At 43.7% G+C, this 20,520-nt stretch overlaps 1 protein-coding gene across 2 annotated transcripts in view; it reads left to right on the forward strand.

Moving 5' to 3' along the window:
- gpc3 (glypican 3) overlaps positions 1-20,104 on the forward strand; it is a 99,700-nt gene extending 79,596 nt beyond the window's left edge. Inside the window, exons 6-8 of one of the 2 annotated variants that reach the window (XM_027286208.1) lie at positions 3,028-3,139; positions 18,061-18,250; positions 18,436-20,102. In XM_027286208.1, the coding sequence (XP_027142009.1) occupies positions 3,028-3,139; positions 18,061-18,250; positions 18,436-18,782 (649 nt within the window). In that variant the 3' untranslated portion in view covers positions 18,783-20,102. Of the gene's footprint in view, positions 1-3,027; positions 3,140-18,060; positions 18,251-18,435 lie in introns of both variants that reach the window. The other variant, XM_027286213.1, reaches the window with a different exon arrangement.
- The last annotated feature ends 416 nt before the right edge of the window (positions 20,105-20,520 follow it).

Raw genomic sequence — 20,520 nt, forward strand, 5'->3', positions numbered from 1 at the left:
CAGCTCGTTGTTAAGATGTTTCAGGCTTGTACCGAAGTTGTCCAACATTGCTGTCCCCAGAGTCCTGCTGTACGACACATTTTCACATGTGTTGCTGGGAGGGTGTTGTATTTCCTCTGACATGAGTTAGGACACGTTCGTAGCCTTGGAGATGGCTTTGCTTTCTTTAAAACATAAGGTTTGTTTCTCCTGCTGCCATCCCAATAATTCCACACAGTGTATTAACAGAAACAATCACACTGTTTGTACAGCATGGGACTGGAGGCGTGAAAAGCGTCAGACTCCATTATGTATTCCTTCGACACCTGAACCTCTTTCCCTCTTTTGTTGTTTATTCTGATGTGAGAGGCATCTCATTCAGACTGGACCTAATGGCATGGTAATTGGTGCTCGATTAGATTAGTTTATCAGTGGAGTGAACTAATCTGATCAGCTCCGGTGGCAGCAAACAATAACACAGAAACAATCAGATAACAAAGTGAGAGGCAGATCGGTGGTGAAACGTGCTGAATGATGTCTGATTGGCATCCATCACGTGAAACACTAACCTGCCTCGGCTCCTTATCCTCGCTCAAAATCTCCCTCCCTTCCTTCCTCGACCCATATTCCCTCTTTTTTCTCTCCTTAATGGATCACTCGTCTCTCTCTATTATTAATGTGATAATTAGCAGTGGAGAGAGGGTGAGATCATGGCTAATAAGAAGAATAAATAACTGGGGAAATGTAATTTGGGTTTAATGAAAAGTCTGACTTCAGGGAGAGAGCGATGGAAGCAAGACTGATGAATGGAGATGGCAGGTGAAAGGTGTGTGTTGGAGTGTGTGTGTGTGTGTGTGCGTCACAGACTCGAGAACAGAGTATGACCTCATGTTTTGCACACCGTTACGTTACTCACACATGGATTTTTCAAGCTTCTTCTCCTTCTTTACTGACAGAAAATGTAAAAGTTCATGCTACAGTGATATTATATCACGAAAGTAGGGCATTTAAATAGAAGCATGGTGGTAATTTCTTAAGCTTAAACAATGAACTGAAACAAAAGCTAACAACAGTGGTGGAGGCGATACCACAACAAAAAATGTCAATGTCTCTCGGTAACTTGTAATGTGACCTTGACCATCAGTTACAGCCAGACAACGACGTCTCATGCTGTTCACAAGTTCTCAACTTCCCTCTGAATACATCCTGTTTGAAGCTTTGCAGTTGATGGATTGTTAGGTGTCGTCTTGGTTTCATGATGTCAAAATGTGAACAGCATGATGATGGAGAGTTTAAATACAAATTCTCATTGAACCAGAACATCTAGTGGTCGATTCATGGACCAGATACTCGTTAGAGAACAACATGTTATTCAATAAGTACCGATACACTGAACAGTTGGACATTTTAAAAGTTAAGAGAAGGTCAAATTAAGTTCACCGCTGTAAAGGTTAGACTGCATTTCAGGTGAACTCTGAAATTTCATCTGAAAGCCGAATATCCCAAACTTTTTGTGAGTAGTGTAGATTTAACAATAGGAGATGCTTCTGCAGTTACTCTTGTCCCAACATATAATCATGTACGCCTGTGCACCTTTTCATTAAATATCTCCTTCTTGAAAGGAGGAAACGTGAGTGATGTGTAGCATTGGATACAAACATTTATGACCAATTATACTACAGTAAGTGCAAGAAGACAACTAAAAATGAGGCGACTAGAGTTCTTAGAGATTTTAACTGTAACCTGACTCTGATTTTCTGTGCTGTAATTGTTTTCTTTGCTATTAAAAGCAGAATTCTCAGTAAGTAGGTCAAATTCCTGTCTATCATAACGTCAGGAGCCATACCCATAAAGTCAACACCCAAAACATTTTTCATTTTCTCTTGAATGTTCTTCCAGGAATCTAAAATCTTTAGGCAATCCCAAGATATGTACGTAAAGTTGTCCGCAACCACTCCAACACATCCCAGAACTGTAGTTTGAGGTGATAGGAGTGTTAAAAATACCTAATTTTGTTCTTTAACCTTATGTCCTGCTTCAAATGTTTCCTCCCACTGTTCATCAGTTATTATAATATCTTTGACATCTAAATTGTTATTGTTAGATTCATGTGTGTTTTCTTTGAGAGTCATTTTCACCACTCCAACAACAGTTGCAGAAGTACATTGAGCTCTCTGAGCTCTGACCTCACATCCCTATGGTGCACCGAGGGAGATATGTTGTCAAACCTGCCTCTGATTCATCTAAACATGTTCGTCTCATGCGTGCAGGGGTGAGTCAGTCTCCTCCTTTAGAGCCGTAAAGTTGTGGTGGGAAGGGGTTAACCCCCGGCACTGCCAAGAGCGAAGGAACACCTGCGGGAAAGTTTGAGACTCACCAGCTCCTCCTCTTGATAACATACACAGGTGTCAACAAAGCCGTGTTTCCTCAGCTACGCGCGGAGAAACATGTAAGCACCTGCCTGAAGGCTGGTTGTGCCTAAATATACCCCTCGCAGGACAAAAGTACATCTCTGCTAATGTCCTCTCATTAACACTAGATATGATTAAAAGCCACTAATTGGCCAATTTAAAGTGCATTAAAATGAATTATCAGCCAGACTTTGTATAATGGTTAAACTCCTCTGAGGGTGTCTGCTTGTTAAATGCATCAGTCTGAGCTCATATCCTGAAGAAGGCTGGTGCTGAAACATTTTTAAACATATATAGTGTTTTATAGCTTTTATTAAAAATATCTTGAAACATTATAAATCCTATTCCCTGTTTATCTTTATAGACGTAATGTCTTCAGTGAGGGAAAGGTTAATCCTTTGCTGAGGGTTGAGTTACAAATGAGCTTTCCAGCTCTGCAGGTCAGCCCCTGAACTAAAAACCAGCAGAGCTGCCGTTCATATTATCAACACTAGGTGGTGATAAACACCTTGTTTGAAGTGATGGAGCAACGGTCAACATGTCTTCAACTCATGAGGCTTACCTTGAGGTTTCTAAATTCAGTGAAACGGTCAAATATTTAAGAACTGATTCAATTTTTTTCTCCCTATCCTTTCAGGTTTCCTGGACCCGGCCTGAAGCGATCACACCCCGGCTCTGAATCCCGAAGCAACAAGCTGCCCGAGCCTGTCATCAACCAGATCATAGACAAACTCAAGCACATCAACCATGTGAGTTTTTCGTGCATGTGTTCGTTCCGCTTGTCATTTTGTTCCACTCTTAGTTGAAACACTTCCAATAAGCAGGTTTCTCTGTGAGTCTCCTCCTCCGTGGAGGTGTGAGGGTTCATCTCTCCATTCGTTCTGCCTCTTGGTTCACAATTGGACATTGATTTCCACACAGCTGCAGGTCTCCACTCTGCGGCTCCTGTGGGGGTCAGCACAGGACAAGTGAAGATGCTTTGTTGAGAGAAGACAAGCTGCATTCAAGGTGATGTCCAAACCTTGATCTTTTTAAAAAAGACAAACGCACAATAACACAGAAAACGTCTGAACTGACGTTTCAGTTTGTCCCATCTGCCCAAAGAAAAAACGTTTATTAGACACAAATCCAGCGACGTAGCAGCCAGATGATAACACATTTTCTGAGGGTCATGTGGTTGTCGTGATGGACAGGAATTATGTCATCCGTCCGCAGTAAGCCCCAGCTGTCGTCAAGGCCAAAGCCCCCATTTTTCAGCTGCCGTCGCCATGGATACCACCTCTTGGAGAGGGGCTGACGGAGTGCAGAGATACTTGTAGGCTCAGTGTCAGCCTCTGTAGATGTAGAGGTAGATGTATCAGCCCACAGATCTGTCTGTATTTCCTAGTTCCTGGTGGTTGCACTTGTAGCTGTCAACACTTTGGATTGCCAATGACCCCCCCCTCCTCTTCCCTCTCGAAGACACACACGCACACACACCATCTTCCAGCTAAAAAGTGTGTGTTTTTTGTCTGCGTGTGTGTGTGTTTGAGCCTCTGGGTGCTATAGGCCTGTCACACTGGATTACAATCCTTCTCTCCTGTTTAAACAACCTGGGAGCTCCAAAGAGCAACTGTGGACCTTCCTCTGCTCCCCCCTCTGACAACCAGAGACCCTCAAGAAAAATACAGAGGGTTGTGGTTGGAGACGCTGTAATTTTCTCAATTACTTTTGCTGTACTACCTCATTCACGCTCAATCCGGCTGTAAGCGAGAGCAGGAATACTTGAACAGGACTGTTCCGTTACGCTTTACCCTCTTCGAAATCCCCACAATTCATCCAAGATCTGAATGTTTTACGCAGGTTTCAAAGATAACTCCAGTTTATTAAAACATGGGTTTTATTTTTTATCGTTTTGGCCACCTTTTCTAGTCTTTATAAAAACACTGCATTTTTCTAAGTACTTGCCGAGATAAGGGAACACAGCAGCAACACTAAAATAAAGTCAGAACTAGAACATTGGTTTGGGAAACTTTGTTTTCTCTTGCAAAACATATTTACCTAACCTAGGATTGTTTGACTTTGCCTGATTTTGACCCATTTTCAACAATTATGCAACATTTCCAGATCTTAGCATTTAACCAGTAGAGTACGTTATAATACCAAAGATGGACAAGGCTACAAACCCCCCCATAAAAGTTGTAATAAACCAGAATCATCCTCTAATCTTACACAAGACATGTACACACACATACTTTACTGTAATAAGCCTTTCAAAACTTCCTGCTCTGACAGGGGCAAACATTTATACCCATATGATCACAAGCAGAGCTGCTGCAGTGCAGACTGTTTACCATGTGGATCAGGTTCCCGATAGGCTTTTGATGAGACTTAGCAAGAAAATGCAGTTCGGTGAAATGACTGAGCTCATTGTTTTACAGACAATCCCTTAGAAACATGAACACAGTCCACTCTCTCTTCCTGCATGCGTAGCTCCCATGTTGTACCGATGACGTGTATACATGTGGACATTAATGGGGATTTGATTCTGTTTACATAAACGCATGATACTTATGCAGATTGGCTATTCACATGGGAGCTTTTAATCCTATATCTGATGACCATACAGTGGAGTGAAGCACATTTCTGCTTGAACTCCAACTTTCCTTTAGATCTCGACATCAATGAGCTGGATTAACATCTGACAAAAGACTGAATGCGCTTGATTGCATATTTCATGTGCAGTAAAACTCTGCATGACTCATGGCCATTTCTGCAGAAATCACAGATATTTTTACGACAAATCATCATTATATCGGGATTGCACAAAAAAACGGGAACGCCTCAAAATATGATGCAATGTAATACAATAACCCTGTAATAAAAAAATAACTATGAAGTTGTATATCAAGGTGTTTTTGTGCCTGAGAGAGCTGTTTATGGATCACTTTTCGGTGTTTTTGTGCCTGAGAGAGCTGTTTATGGATCACTTTTCATTATATTTTAAGCTGTTTGGAAATTTGCAAACATGTTAGAAACAAATATATTGTTTACTGCTAATGTAAGAGTCTATAGCAGGTATAATGTTCACCATCATCATTTCAACACATTGCTAACATTTGCTTATTATACACAAAATATAGCTGAAAGTGATGTCATAAACCGAATTATTGGACGCTGATGGTGGCGCTATGTTAATCACCAAAGTTATTACAGTTCATCTCGAGGAGAACATGAATGTGTGTGGAAAAGTTTATGGAAATCAATCCGATAGTTGTTGAAACATTTCAGTAAAAGTCAAAAAGTCAGCCTCGTGATGGCACTCGAGGAGAAGTCAGAGGATTACCATATGTAGTAGGGTTTATCATCTGATGACCACGAATAACTGCACAAAATTTCAACAACTATTGGATGGAAATTCATCCTAAAGAGAACCTGAATCCGTCCAATGAAATGTTTCACTAAAAAATAAAAAAGTCAACCCTAGCACTAGAAGTAGCAAATATGGTATGATTTATCCTCAGGGGACCATGAACGATTGCACAAACTATAGGACTACTGGATGGAAATCCATCTTATTGTTGTTGAGACATTTCACTCAAAACCTCATGATGGGACTAGATGAAAAGTCAAGGGATCACTAAAGTTATGAGGATACATCATCTGGAAACCACGAATCTTTGCACAGAACATTAGAAAATGTTGAGAAATTTCACTACATCAGAGGACATTTTGATCTACTGTCAGGGGATCAGCAATCATGAGGACTTATCCTCAGGGCACCATGAATATCAAACAAAATATTGTGGCAACTTAACACATAGAAGTGGTCTGGTACCATCCATAGAGCCACAATGCTTTAGTGTGTATAAAATGTATCTGAAGCCAATAGAGTCGAACTTTTAACTTGTGTTATAGTCCTGCTAAATGTTTATTGACTATACACAGTATTTCATGGTCCTAGCTGCTCTGAGCCAGCATGTTATAAACAACCTCTGAAGGGAGTGGAGAAAGTGATGTTGTTTAGTTAAAAGCAGTTTTACAAGGTCTCCGCCTCCCCGCCAGTTGAAAGACCACCAGCTCTGGATGGTGCAGGCCTAAAAGCAAATGGACTAATTAACCATCTGATATGAGAGAACAGGCCACAGCTCGAAGATAATTACTTTCATCTGCCCTGTTTATATGTGGCATGTATGAGGACAGGCCAACAATGAGATAGTAATGCGTAATGTTCCTGGAAGTAAACCAGGAAGAGTGCCATGCTGATTAAAAACTGCAGTATTTCAGTCGCGTGATGTACGAGCATCGTGTACAGTATGTTCAGAGCTGCAGACTGAAGAATGTGTACGTTATTGTCCTTTATATGCTTTCAGCTCCACATTCAGGACACGGGTCAGTCACATACGGCTCTTTACAAGTCCTACGAGGCTCTTTTATCCTGCACACGTTTTCCATTTGAATGAACATTATTCTCCTTTTGGCTCAGACACTGAACACAATCAATAGTTCCTCCAGCTTGTACTGACCCACTTTCTAACCACGAATCAGTCCCAGCCCTACAATATGCGAGACTGTGTCATAAAATATAGGGGCTACACTCTCCAACAGTGAGGGGGACATGGGACCCCTCCAAAGAATCCACTTCCTTCCAACTTTAATCCCCCTGATGTTTCATTCCTCCTCTCCTAAGTGCTCCGTGACGATTGGGCCTGTGAAAACGCAACTATGCAGCGGAAATGTGTCATTTCTCACGTTGTCAGTGTTGATCAGAGTATCAGCAGATACAGAGGCTCTCTGGCAAGGAGACCCTTGCCTTTGTGCCTCTGTGACACTAAACTAAACACCAAAAGAGGGGGGAAAAAAACCCCTCAGAGCCGTTCGCCTCAGCTTATAAAACAACGTTTTCTCACGCCTAAAGCAGCTGATGTCATGACTGAGCCGTGGCCAAGATTAAAGTGAACTGCTCACTATAAATGGATGAAGAGAAACGGCTTTCTCCTTCAAGTTATTGCTTCTTGACTAGGAATCTTTAAACAGTGTGGGACCGTGAGGAGCCATGGACATTTTTTGTGCATGCTGACACTGTGTTACAAATTCCAGTGTGAGGTCCTGTCCGTGTGTGTGTGTTGTGCTCTGCATATGCGGTGTGTTAAAGCTGATAAAGACGAGCGTCGACACGCTTTTCCTCGGCTGTGTTAAACATCAAGTCGACGATATTCTGTGATGCCAGTCCGACAAGACTCGCTGTTTTCTTAATGAGAACTTTGCTGTAAACGTGACACTGCATTAATACCTTCATTGTGTAGGGAAACAAAAAAAAACTAGCCCGAGTTTAAAGGAGAAACATATCTGGAGTCAGCGCTCTTAAATTAGAACATATTATTTTGATGATGTGTTCTTGTTCTGAGGAGATGAGTTTGTTTTTCAGAACATCTGTTTAACTTCCCAGAGTATCGAATTTCTCCTCTGAACAACTAATCTCACAGGAGATGGTTGAGCTAGTGGCAAAATAGAGCAATTATGTGATTGGTCTTTGATTACAGAGCGTTTCCCACTCATTTGTCAGATGAGTTTGCCATTTGGAGGGTCGGGCCTCCTGGGATTATTCTGACAGCCTCTTCTTGAGCGTATGACACTCTTTGGAGAAGATTAATTTAGAATACCACAGATATGAAAGACATCTTTGTTGGAGATTTTTTTGTATGAATCCCTTTCGGCAAAACACAATTATTTCGTCTCGCGCTCTTAAAATTGCTTTGTCGTTATAAGAATAACAAACATCCTCACGTTGCATGCTTCATCTTATTAAAATGTGTCAGCATTTACTTCCACCGTTCTCTATCTCTCCTTGTTCGTCGCCTTTTTTTTCCATCGCTCCAGCTGTGCTGAGTTGTGTGTGACAGACTCCAGCTCTGTCGCCCTTCCCTCCTCCAACCTCCTCCTTCTTTCTTCTCCCCCCTCTCCTAAACCCCTCGATCTCCCCCCTTACCTCCCTCCCTCCTCTCCTCTCCTCCCAGCTTCCCAGTCTAATTGAAGCCAGAACCTGGGAAAATCCTGCAGGTAGGACAGGAATCCAGGGTGGAAAATAAACCAGATCCTGAGCGCCACAAATTCCATCACGCAGTCTCACTTCCTCCGAGCCACCAGAGCCTGGGCAGCTTGTGCTCGACACCTCGTGCATGCTCGTACAGAACACACACTTTAATATATAACTCACACACACTTAAGCTAGGGCAGTTTATGCTGTGCACACTCGCGGGCAGTTAATATTGCATACGCACACACACACACAGGAATATAATTACTGCAGATTTCCAGCTCATTTACAGCAGTGTAATGCACATGTAAGCATACGAGTGTCTGTGAAATAGCAACGCTTGAAGAACTCTTTGAAAAAGCATGAATAAATACAGCGCGATGTGTATTATAGTTACTTTAGAGATCAAATGGAAGCTGCTTCGAGACACGACCAGCATGCGGTGGCCTTTTCCTACAGGGTGTGCTTACAATCAGACTAATAGACACCATGGGTGTCAGACTAGGCCTGCTGTTTTGTAAACTTACACTTGCTAACCTGGCCATTATGCTCGCTCCAGTCAAAGAGGCTGACTTCTGTTTGATGTTATTTACAGAGGGGTTTTGAAGCGTTATTTAATATACCCCCTCAGGGCCTTTGTCCTCTCGCCTTCCTAGTTTTTATGTGTGTGAAGTACAACTGCTCTGGAAGCGGAGGAGGAAGGAGGGCTGTTATGCCGCTATATTTGTGAGCGGGGATAAGCCATGAGGGTTCCTTTAAATGAAGTGTGACACCTGGTGTAAACCTCTGAGGAGCTGCAGGGCGTTTTGTGGAGGTTTGAGTCGCTTGAATCCCTGTTAGGGCACCACACATGCATGTTATCCTTTCGCTTATCCGGAGACTTCTGACTTCATGGTAAGTTTAGGATTTGAGGAGTTATAGGGAGTTATGGTTCCTTAACCTCAGGAATCCAACGAACAGATACCCCCACCAGCCTCTACACACACACTCACACACCCCTCTCCCACCCGGCCTTTCTCCCCTGCTGGCTGGGAGGTCAGACAGAGCATGTGAGGGCCCTTTTCCTTCCAATTAGTCTGCCTGCTAATGAGGCCCAACCATCCCTTCTACCACTGCCACCCATTCCTCCTTACCTCCATACCTCCACCCTGTCCCCTCCTTCTCTGCCCCCGTCGTCAACCCCTGAGGCCTGAGACGGGGTCGCCACTCTCTACCCACTCCCGCCCCTTTGCTCCCACACCACTACCACCCCACTGGGTATAATTATCACGCAGCCGGCTTATAAAAACCCTGCTGCACAAGTCAGGCAGCCGGCCCGGTAAGCAGGAACACACAGTTTTTACCTGTGTGTGTGTGTGTGTGTGTGTGTGCTGTGGCCTTTCCATGCTCTCAATCTTATAATTTCTTTGAGCTGTCAGGGACCACAGACATGAACAGCTGAGTCTTCCTGCCGCAGCCTCTGATCTGATCTTCACATCCTGGGCTTGTTGTCACTGGGCACAGTCACGTGTTGCTGGGTAACAGGATCCCACCCCACCCCCACCCCCACCTCGACCCCCAAAGAGGTCAGGGATCACACTTCCTGTTTCCTGTCTCTGCTAGGTCATCAGAGGGTCTCCCTGTGAGGGTCAGGGACCTCCTCTGTTCCTCCTCTGCCTTTTGTTTGGTGCTCTGGGGGGCACAGCGGAGTTGAGGCTCCTCTCTGGACCTGTCAAAGTGTTAGCGCTGCCTAACTTTATCATTTCCTCTCCATGCCTCCATGCCTTTTCATCTTTCATACCTCGTTAGCATGTGGTAGCTCTCTTTCTCTTCTCCTACAGCGTCTCTTTTCTACAGTTGAAGCCCCACATCGAACCCCTCCGGTTGAAGCCCCACATCGAACCGAAGCCACTCCACCCTCTATTATCTTCTTACCCAGCCGAGTGTCCGCTGGTTCCTGCTAGGTGTGATCATGGGACAGTCTGCTGATGTCAAAATAGAGGGTTTCTTAGCAACACATGACTCTGGGAACCACAGCGATTACATGTAAAGCAGACGAGCAGCAGACAGAAAGAGATTGTCTGAGGGGCATAATCTGATTTAGCAACCAGTAGGCTGTGCAGGAATGAGACTTTTTAAACTATTAAACCCCCATGCAGACAATCAGGCATATTCACAGACCTGAGTCAAGATTTTCATTTGGTTAGCCTAAAAAAAAAAAGATTCAAAATTGTTGTCATACCAGATATAGTTAAAACCTGAGGGACGTTGTGTTTTCATGCCCTGCCTTGATCGGAGAAGACACAATGGTTTATTCTTCCAGGATAATGAAGAGAAAGTCATTGATTTAATCTTCTATCTAAGATATATAGTGATACTTTTCATTAGCTTTTAAAGATTATCCACCAGAGGAAACATTCATCCAGGTTTCAGTCCAATCTAGAGAAATCTGGAAATAACATCGCTTAGTCAGAAAGGTGGAGTGGACACACGCCCAGTTTAACACAGGACTGGAGAGCTCTTTTTTTTCTCTCTCTCTCTCTCTCATGTTTTTTGTTCCAACTGGAATTAACATCAGGAAATTAATCTTGTCTGCATTAACTGTCTGAGGCTGGGCTCCCATAGCGTGACATGCTCGACCACGGACAGATAGAAGGGAAGGGGGGAAAAAAAAAAAACAGAGAGAAGAATGAGGGAGCCTTCGTCCACCCCTTCCCTCCCTCCCTCCCTCCCTCCCCCTTCCTCCTCTTTACATTTCAGATTCAATAAAAGTTGAGTAATGAGTCGCGGAGAGCGGGCGGGACTGGCTGAGCAGGCTCTGTCGTCCGAAACGTCCCTCTGCTTGTCAGCGTGCTGAGGAGCTTTTCCATGACTCACCCTGTGGAAAGTGCCTCCTGTCATTCCTCTGCCTGACTGTCTATCTTTTTCCCATGGTGTCCCTCATTCACCCCCCCCCACACCCCCTCTCTCTCTCCTGCCTCTTTTCCTCTCCTCTGCATAGCATGTCTGCAAACTTGATACAAGCGCAGCAGCGTAGTGTACATGAGGGGATTATGTGTAAGGAAAGTCCATTTCCTTCATTTGTCACGAAAAACTGGGCCGTAAAGGTCGTGTGTTTGATTTGTCTAACGCAGCGACCCGGCCATCGACTCCTACACTGATTTTAAAATATACAATGTGCTGTGCAGTATGTTTTTGGCTTTACAGGAGCTCTGAGATAAATAGGAGACCATTAGAGCCACAGTGTAGATGCTTACATGATCTTTTTTTGACAATAAAACTGCAGTTTATTATAATTTGGCTCTTATTTTCTTAGTTTTGGCCACCTTGTCTGTTGGGGATAATAAAATATACTCACAAAGTAAATCACTGAGATTAGCAAATGGCAACAGTCCTTTAAAAGAAAGCTGTCTGGGCCAGAAACACAAGCAGTCATTTGATTAGGCCGGCTGTAAACAAAACCTCAGGTTAGCCAAACATCTGGAAACTGCAAAGGTAAAAAAACAACAAACAAAAAAAACATCCACTAGTTCACAGATAGACTTCATGATGAACCTGCTGCATTTGTAGTTGTATTTGTGCAATGAGGGATTATTACAAACATTTCAGGTTCACACACTTTTGGTTTTACTTGATCACAACCAACAGTAACTGTTTAAACACTTGTTTCTTGCACTGACAGTGGCCGCTGGCTCCCAGCTAATCTAAAAATCAGCAAAGATGTGGATCATCGGCGGACATCAGGTGGGCCCAATGAGGCCTGGTTGTTCAAACAAGCCTCCTGTAATAGCGCCTACCTGTCAATCAAAGCATCCACACTGTTAATTGTACATAACTTTAAGCCTTAATATAATTTGAACAGGTAAGTTGTATATAAATTCACCCTCAGTACAGTTGTCATGAACGGGGAAATTAGCTATAGAGACCAAAACTGTTTTTTGTACCGGGCTGTAAACATGTTTATTTCTGCTGTGAAGTTGGACATTTGAACATGGGGACTTATGGAGACTGACTCGTTCTGTAGCCAGCCTCAAGTGGATGTTTGAGGAACTGAAATAAGAGACATAAAATAAAAACAAATGAGCTGAAAGAAGCTAAAAAAAATCTGTAGAGCTCAGAGGAACTGAAGTTTTTGGCACTTGCACATTGGCTTCACTTCACAGCCACAGAGTTTGCCACAGAGGTTTCAGATCAAATGATGACCATAACTAAAACTAACTGTAACGTGACATGGTTGTATTTGCTAAATGCTTCACTAACTTTGTTATTGTGGTGTTTGTTGCTGGACGTTATTTAGATGAAACCAAAACAAGAGACCTAAAAAAATCAAAACAAATGAGCTGAAAGAAGCTAAAAAAAAATGCTGAGAAGAACTGCAGAGTTGTCAATAAATATGACAGATTCAGATGATACGTGGTCATCTGAGCAATCTTTAATATAAAGCAGCTTTTAGTCTGTATACAGCATGAATATACACCACGAAATCAGGTCTAGGTCGAGTTTTCATCAGCGCGTTCCACTAAAAGCAACATTTTAAGCCGTCGACTCAGAGCAATTATGGAAAACATCAACAGTTAGACGATGAAACCATGGCTTTTGTTATTTGTGTATGGTAAGCAGCGGCCTATTTTGGAAGCCAAGCCAAGTTCAGTAGATTAGATTTGTAGACAAGATGTGTTGAGGTATTGATAGAAACATTCAGGGCAGCAGATTCCGTCTGGGCCGAGTCATGAGAAGCTTGTCCAGACAAGTCCTGTGCGTGGAGAGGAGGACATAACACAGGGCCCGATCCCAATCACACACGCACTGACAAGAAGCTACGTCTTCCCTATATGCTTTCTGTCTTTATTACTCACTCACCGTTTCACTGACATCATCCATTCACTTCAACAACCCCTTGAATTTATACTCACGTGTGCGTTTTCTTATCTTCAGATTTTTTTTTTTTTGTATTATGAAATTTGAACCAGCTCATGTAAAAGCGCACAGCTGACGAGTAGTAAGCACAGGTTGATTTCTATCAGTGCAGGTCAAACAGTGGCTGGCCTCCAGGGCTGCAGCTGCAGCTGTCGTGTCGAACAGTGACCCTGTGTGGAGTTCATGTCATGTGTGGGAGGCAGTGACAGACTTGCGGTTTCTGTGTCTCTGTCTGGGCTGGCCCTGCATTGAGCAATCGGCCACATGTTTTGGCTTTGTGTGCAGCCTTCGAGTCGGTGTTTCTTTGGTGTGACTTGCGCTTTTGTGTTCAGGGAAGGTGAACCCTGTGGCCTGTGGGATGCCTGTAGCTGCCCTGATTACATGTTCTGTGTGTCGAGCTGCGTCTCCGAGCCAGCTCCCCCGATGCAACTCTCGAAACACAGTGGTGGAGAGAGAGAGAGAGAGAAGGGAAGAGCGAGAGTGCCAGATTTCCTCCTCCTAATGGGAAACATACTGAACATTTCTCCAAAAAAATGTCTCTTTTATTTGTTTTCTCCCTGCTTCCTTTTGCTTTGGGTTTTTTTTTTTTTTTTTTAATTGCAGAAGATTCCAGTCCAGAGCGACTTGAGGTTTCTTCCTTCTCGTGGTAAATCTGGAGCCTCTTACCGGATCACGCTGCGGCTCAGCCATGCCAAAAGCGCAGCGTCACTTTCGACACAAACATACATCCCACCCCTCCCTGCTACCGCAGCCGTGGCAGAGGCAGTCAGCCAGTGGGCAGAAGCCACAGCTCCCTGCCACAGAGGTGCTGCCCTGCCATCCACCCCCCCCTGTGACGGAGGGCAAGCCTTGCTGCTATGGCTCATTTAGGCCACTGCTATGATTATATGCAGCCAATTTCTTTTTTTAATTCCCCAAAGCCCTTTTTTTTTTTTTTTCATCTGCTGTTCATCTTTTGCTATTTATATCTTGTATTCGCCTGATCTTACATCTCTCACATGTGTGTGTCTGCAATTGGTTAATTCAAATATGTAAAGTTCTCAGATGCTCATATGTTTGTAGCCATGCTCGCTGCACGGTCATCACTTTGCTTTAGACTGAAATATCTCAACAACTGTCACATGGATTACATTCATGGTCCTCAGAGAATTCAACTTAAACAAGCGGCAGTCCCTCAAACGTCCACTTGAGGCTGGCTCCAGAACGAGTCAGTCTCCATAAGTCCCCATGTTAAAATGTCCAACTTCACAGCAGAAATAAACATGTTTTTCACTTGTTCAAATTATATTAAGGCTTAAAGTTATGCATAATTAACAATGTGGCCGCTTTGACTGACAGGTGGGTGCCGTTACAGGTGACTTATTTGAGCAACTAGTTGTCATTCAGGCTGTAGAGTTTGCCGAACGTGACTTTAAGTTTAACTTTAAACTTCATCCTTTATTTATCCCTGTAGGAAAATTTGTTCTCTACATTCAACCCATCCTAAGTCAAGTCAGATAACATGATATATAGCCTATATCCCCAAAACAAACCACAATTTTCCCCAAGGGTCTTAAAATTTGTACAACTTTCAGCACTCTCTGTCCTTTAGACCTTCAATCCGGGTAAGGAAAAACTCTCCCCAAAGTAAAATGTCACTTAGTTGACTTTATGACTCTTTCCTACTTGTGTTACTGTCACCCTACATTTTACCGTATAACATTATCCCATAATTGACACTTATGGCCACAGCAGCCCACCCCGTCTCAGGTCCACCAATGATACAGGTCACTGATTTTTAGATTAGCTGGAGGCGGAAGAGGCAGGACTGCCAACATGTCACAGTGAGCTTCAAAACAGCTCTTCAAGTTCCAGTGTGTAAAGATTTAAGGAGATCTATCGGCAGAAATTAAATGTATCATGCATAACTATGTTTTCATTTGTATATTTTAACCTAACAATGATAATCATTTTATTTTTATTACGTTAAAATGAGCCTTTTATATGTACAGAGGGAGCGCGAGTTTCATAGCCACTGTAAGATAGGTGTGTACAGGAGAGTGAGGCAAGCAGTATTCAGTTGGTTGCAATCTGCAACTTCACCACTAGATGTCGATAAATCTTACATGCGACCTTTCAGAAACCTGTGGTTGACCGTCGATTATTTATACTTTCAATGACCCTAAGTCACCATGACACTGACATGAGTTTTACAGACATTAATCATCATGATTGAATATCTATGATCCCCTGAGGAAGAATCCTAAAGATTTCTGTGATCCTTGGATGGATTTAATCTAACGCCACCTATGGGTCACATTTTTCACTTATCCAGTCAAATGTTTATATATCTGCTTGAAGAATTGGCACAAAAGTTTGTACATCCATAGTCCCCAGATGATACTTACTGGACAAATATTGGATTGACTGCCATGAAATTTGACATTTATGTTACCCTCAGAAGTTGACAACATTCCCATCAGCCTAACATTATACCTGCGTCACATAGCCTGGCTGCAGGCTCCATATTCCTGCCTGTTTATCTGTGGAGGGGAGTTGCTGTGCATGCTGGCAGGTGGTGAATTACACATGGCAGCGTTCACACACTCTGAGCTCTAAACAGGGACAGTTGCTGTCGATGTTTTCCCCCTCGCTCCTCATACCTTTTTTTCTTTCTTTTTTTTTAGGTTTTGTTCTAAAATACCCTGAACCACATCTTTCTCTCTGCGCTTTACAAGTGTTTGTTTGCCTTTTAATTGGTTCGTGAGGCGCCCCTCCTCTCCCAAAGTCCGACTGAGTTGCCAGGATACAGACCATGAGAAGGAATTTCAGGACCTCTGTAAATCTATGAAGGACTCTGACAAATACAGGCAAACATGGTTCTGTCTTTAACAAACCAGTTCAGTACATTAAAGGCCCATTCATCGTGTGGAGAGCTTGTTTCTGGGACATGATTTAATGTGACACCTGAGGGCTCTCCTCTGTCAACAGATGGCGCTTTGCTGTATGGCCTGAAAGAGAAATCCAAATATTCCTATGGATGAGCCGTCCTGTCTGTGAGTTAGACTACTGTTTGTCCATCCCTCAGCCCAAGTGACCAGACTTTTAGAAATGTTGTGGTCATCCTGCGTGTATGGCCTCAATGTTGGGAAATGAATGGAGGTTTGTTGGGGCAGCCATGCTGGGAACAAGGTGATGTGTGTTCCCTTTCTAAACTTTAGAGTTTATGTCACTTGTAAAACCCAGATGACTGGTTTGTATATGCAGGCGAAGGGAACAGGGTTGTTTATCTTCTGACTGACGTAATTCTGTGATTAGCTTTGGGGTTTTTTTTTTTTATACCTCCGCTCTCTGTCTCGCACACACACACACAAACACACAAACACGCAGTCTGATCTTGGGCAGACGTTGCAACTGACCTGAGACAAGGCCCATATGAATTCAATTTTCTCCCACAGACAGCCAGAACAGCCGGAAAAAAACAACAACAAAAAATGCATGCTGACGTATGCAGATAGGAAGGAAATCAATAAAAAAACAAACAGGGGAGGCAGAGCGGTTAGATGAAAGGAGGCTTGGAGGGCAGGCGGCTGGAATTTAGCACATCTGTTACCTTGGCAGGGCTCTCAATCATGTGCGATGTTGTGGAGGCTGAAAGATGGTCATAGAGCGGGCCGTGTAGGTTGTCTCTTAGCTCACTCACCCGTGGATACCATACAGGATAGGTTATTTTTATTCCTGTGTACAGCCGCACAACAAAATGTTCTGAGAAGCCCGTCATTTCCAGTTGATATTTTCCTCTAGATTTCCAGTAATTGAATGCATAAAGTATGTTATTTCCCCTCCTTTTTACACTTGGTCAAGAGGAATTCAAGAGGATTTTTTTTAATGAAATTGCTTTACAGCTTTACAGACATTTCTGTATGATTTATGAGTTGATTAGTTTACCGCAGCTCTCAATAAACACTTTTGGTATGTGTTCCACAAGCTGTTATGAGCTTCTGTAAATCACATGGGAAAATATGCGTTGAACAACAACTGCTTTTACAGAACTGAATCGAAAAAATATCATATATATGTCACCTCATTTAGAGCTTGTTGTTCAGCCTATTTTATATTGTGATCTGTTTTTTTGCCGTCTGTCTGTGTCTGTATCTGTCTATGCCGTCATCTTGGTTGCAAAAAAAAAAAAAAAAAAAAAAAGAGGTCTGAATATTACAAAAAATTAACATATATTTTTCTTCATCTTTCATCCAACTTTCTCGTTTTAGATCTTGAGGCCTTGATGTCAGCTTGGACAGCATGTGTTATGTGGTGTTATTGTATCCCTGTTGCCCTGAGACAACCACTCAAGACAATGATGTTTGCCAGTAACAACACAATCGCACCAGTCTTCTTGCCCCACTGTTTCTTTTTCTACCAGTAAATTACATGTAAGCGACAGCCACAACCCTTTGAATGAATCAGGTTTGGACAGAAATAACAAAACTGGCAGCGATAACAGGACTGTTTTCCTGCCCGGTGATTATAATTAGAGTTTGGTAAATACCAGTGCTTTTAGATCTCTGCAAGTTTTTGCCTGGAATTCCCCTCATACTGTTATAATCATACAGTACACGCTCAGATCAAGAGACACCCCTTATTCATTTTCACGGCTTCGTTAAACCATTAACGCACAGGCGCATTCCAGCCGCACAGTGATTCATGAAGAGTGTGAGGGTGGAGTGTGTTTTAACCTCATTACCTTTAACCTCATCTCCTGTTTGCCCCCCTCCACAGTTGCTGCGGCTGGTGACGGTGTCAGAGAAGCGCTGGAGAGCACGGTCGCGTGGAGGCGGAGGTGGAGGTGGAGTGGACGACGAGGGGGAGGAGGGATTCGTGAGCGGGGACTGTGACGATGAGGATGAGTGTGCCGGAGTGTCAGGGCTTGGGCCACCACCGAGACGCAAGCGGTTACGCATCTTTGCAGGTTAGACAATATTGAAACTCGAAATTAACTTTAACTGCAACTCGTGTGGTTTCAAATGAGGTTAAATTGCATTTATGAGCTTGCACAAGCTATTAAGTTGTTTGCATTTAATCCTGCTAAACCAAATTGGAGCTTTTTTACTTTAAAACTGGTGAATGCATGAATGCGTTTGGCCTCTTCTGCAGCGAGTCAAAGAGATCACAGTCCAAAACACAAGCAGTGGGCACAGCAGAGAGGTGTTTACATGACTACTGTACATGTTGACACCACCGTGACACTATGCAGCAGAAGACGTGAGACTTCCTCAGGTAGCCGCCTCACCTCGACCTCCCGACCCGCTCTCCGTCAATCCCTTGGAAACGTCGGACGTGCCCTCCGAAAGTCAAACAAAGAACAAATGAAGCTACAAACTGTTGGAAGAAAAGAAACCAAACAGAAGAAGAGGGAGAAACAGGCAGGGAGCAGGAACAAGGGGGTTCGATACTCCCGACACAAAGCCAGCGCAGCTGAGCAAACACGGCAGTGGGAGTAGTCCTCCTGTCGGGGATGTTGTGGCAGAGATTTGGGTTCGCCGGGCAGGGATCGAGAGCAGGAACCCGGGGTTAACACAGGAATCCTGCAGGGCCATCACTTCCAGCAGGCTGGGCCGTGAGAGTCTGATGCCCTCTCTTCCACGCTCCTGTTAGCCTGACTGTACAGTTCAGCTTCGATACACAGAGTCATTATACTGTCTCCGGCTCTGGCTCACAAGCTGCTGAGGCCGATATGGTGGGAAATTAAAGCACCCTTTATAGCCTGACTTCCATCTCTGCCTTAATATCCCCTTATCTTCCCTCTGAATTAGCAGATTAGACGTGCATTTTAGTGTTTGTGCTCCGAGTCATGGGTCTGCAGGCACCTATACGCCTGTTTGCTCCTGTTTGTACACGAGCCAGTAATGTTTGCAGACCTTGGAGAGTCCCTTCTCATTGGCAGATGCACAGATAGCTGCTGATAGCCTGTGATGACCCAGCAAAGCGCTGACCTAGCACGGCCACTCAGCCCATTTTGGTCATTCAAGGGGGGGGACTGGGGGTTCAAAGGTCAACCTGCAGAGCATGAGGCCTAATGGGCAGCCTGTCTGTGCTCTGCTGCTCTGGGATGGGACGAGGCAGATCTGGTTTCACAAAGCCTGGAGCAAAGCAGCGGTGTAGTACATACACATTCACACAAGGGGTTGGGGAAAGGTGACAGAAGCCACAACAACAAGGTGCAGACAGGACAGAGGCAGGGCTGAGACCCCCCGCACGGTCCGGCTGTCAGCCCGCTGATGAGACGGAGGATGTTCCCAAACGTACGTAATGATTGATCTGTCCTCGCTCATTCTCTACACAGATTCCATAACCTACTGATCACTAATGCTGCCACACACACAGAGGCACACACACTTCCCCTCCCGACCGTTCAATCACACATTCCTCAGAGCATTCCAGGCCAGAGGAGCTATTCCAGGACAGGGACCCCCCTCCCTGCACCAACCCCTCCCCTACAAAGCCAGACGAACAGCCAGGCACTGGACTGGTTGCAGCTCACACACCAGACAGATCGCTCACTGACCTCTCCCGTGACGTGTCGGTCCATTGTATTATTTGCCAAATGAGTCAAATTTCATGATCAAATCATTTGAGGTTGTTTTATTTGAGTGGTGGGACTTCTGCCGTCTTCTGACTTTAAACAATTTGTCTCGCAGAACACCAACAAACCAGCTATAATCCATTACAACTACACACGTGATAGGATTTAAAAAAACACACGCACACACACACACACAGGCAAGATGAGTGATGATGGTCAGATGATGAATTGATTTGTCTTCGGTCACTTATATTTATATACTGTATATATATACCATACGCACATTGGTTAAAAAGAGCCTGTGTAGCCTTTTCTGAACAGTGGGCTGCTGTGGCCACAAGTGTCAATTATGGGATAATGTTATACGGTAAAATGTAGGGTGACAGTAACACAAGTAGGAAAGAGTCATAAAGTCAACTAAGTGACTGAGGTTTCCTCCATTTTTCTTTGGGGAGAGTTTTTCCTTACCCGAATTGAAGGTCTAAAGGACAGAGAGTGCTGAAAGTTGTACAAATTTTAAGACCCTTGGGGAAAATTGTGGTTTGTTTTGGGGATATATATATCATGTTATCTGACTTGACTTACGATGGGTTCAACGCAGAGAACAAATTTCCCTACAGGGATAAATAAAGGATGACTGAAGTTTAAAGTTAAAC

Source organism: Larimichthys crocea, chromosome I, assembly GCF_000972845.2.
Source record: "Larimichthys crocea isolate SSNF chromosome I, L_crocea_2.0, whole genome shotgun sequence".
Classification (NCBI taxonomy): Eukaryota; Metazoa; Chordata; class Actinopteri; family Sciaenidae; genus Larimichthys; species Larimichthys crocea.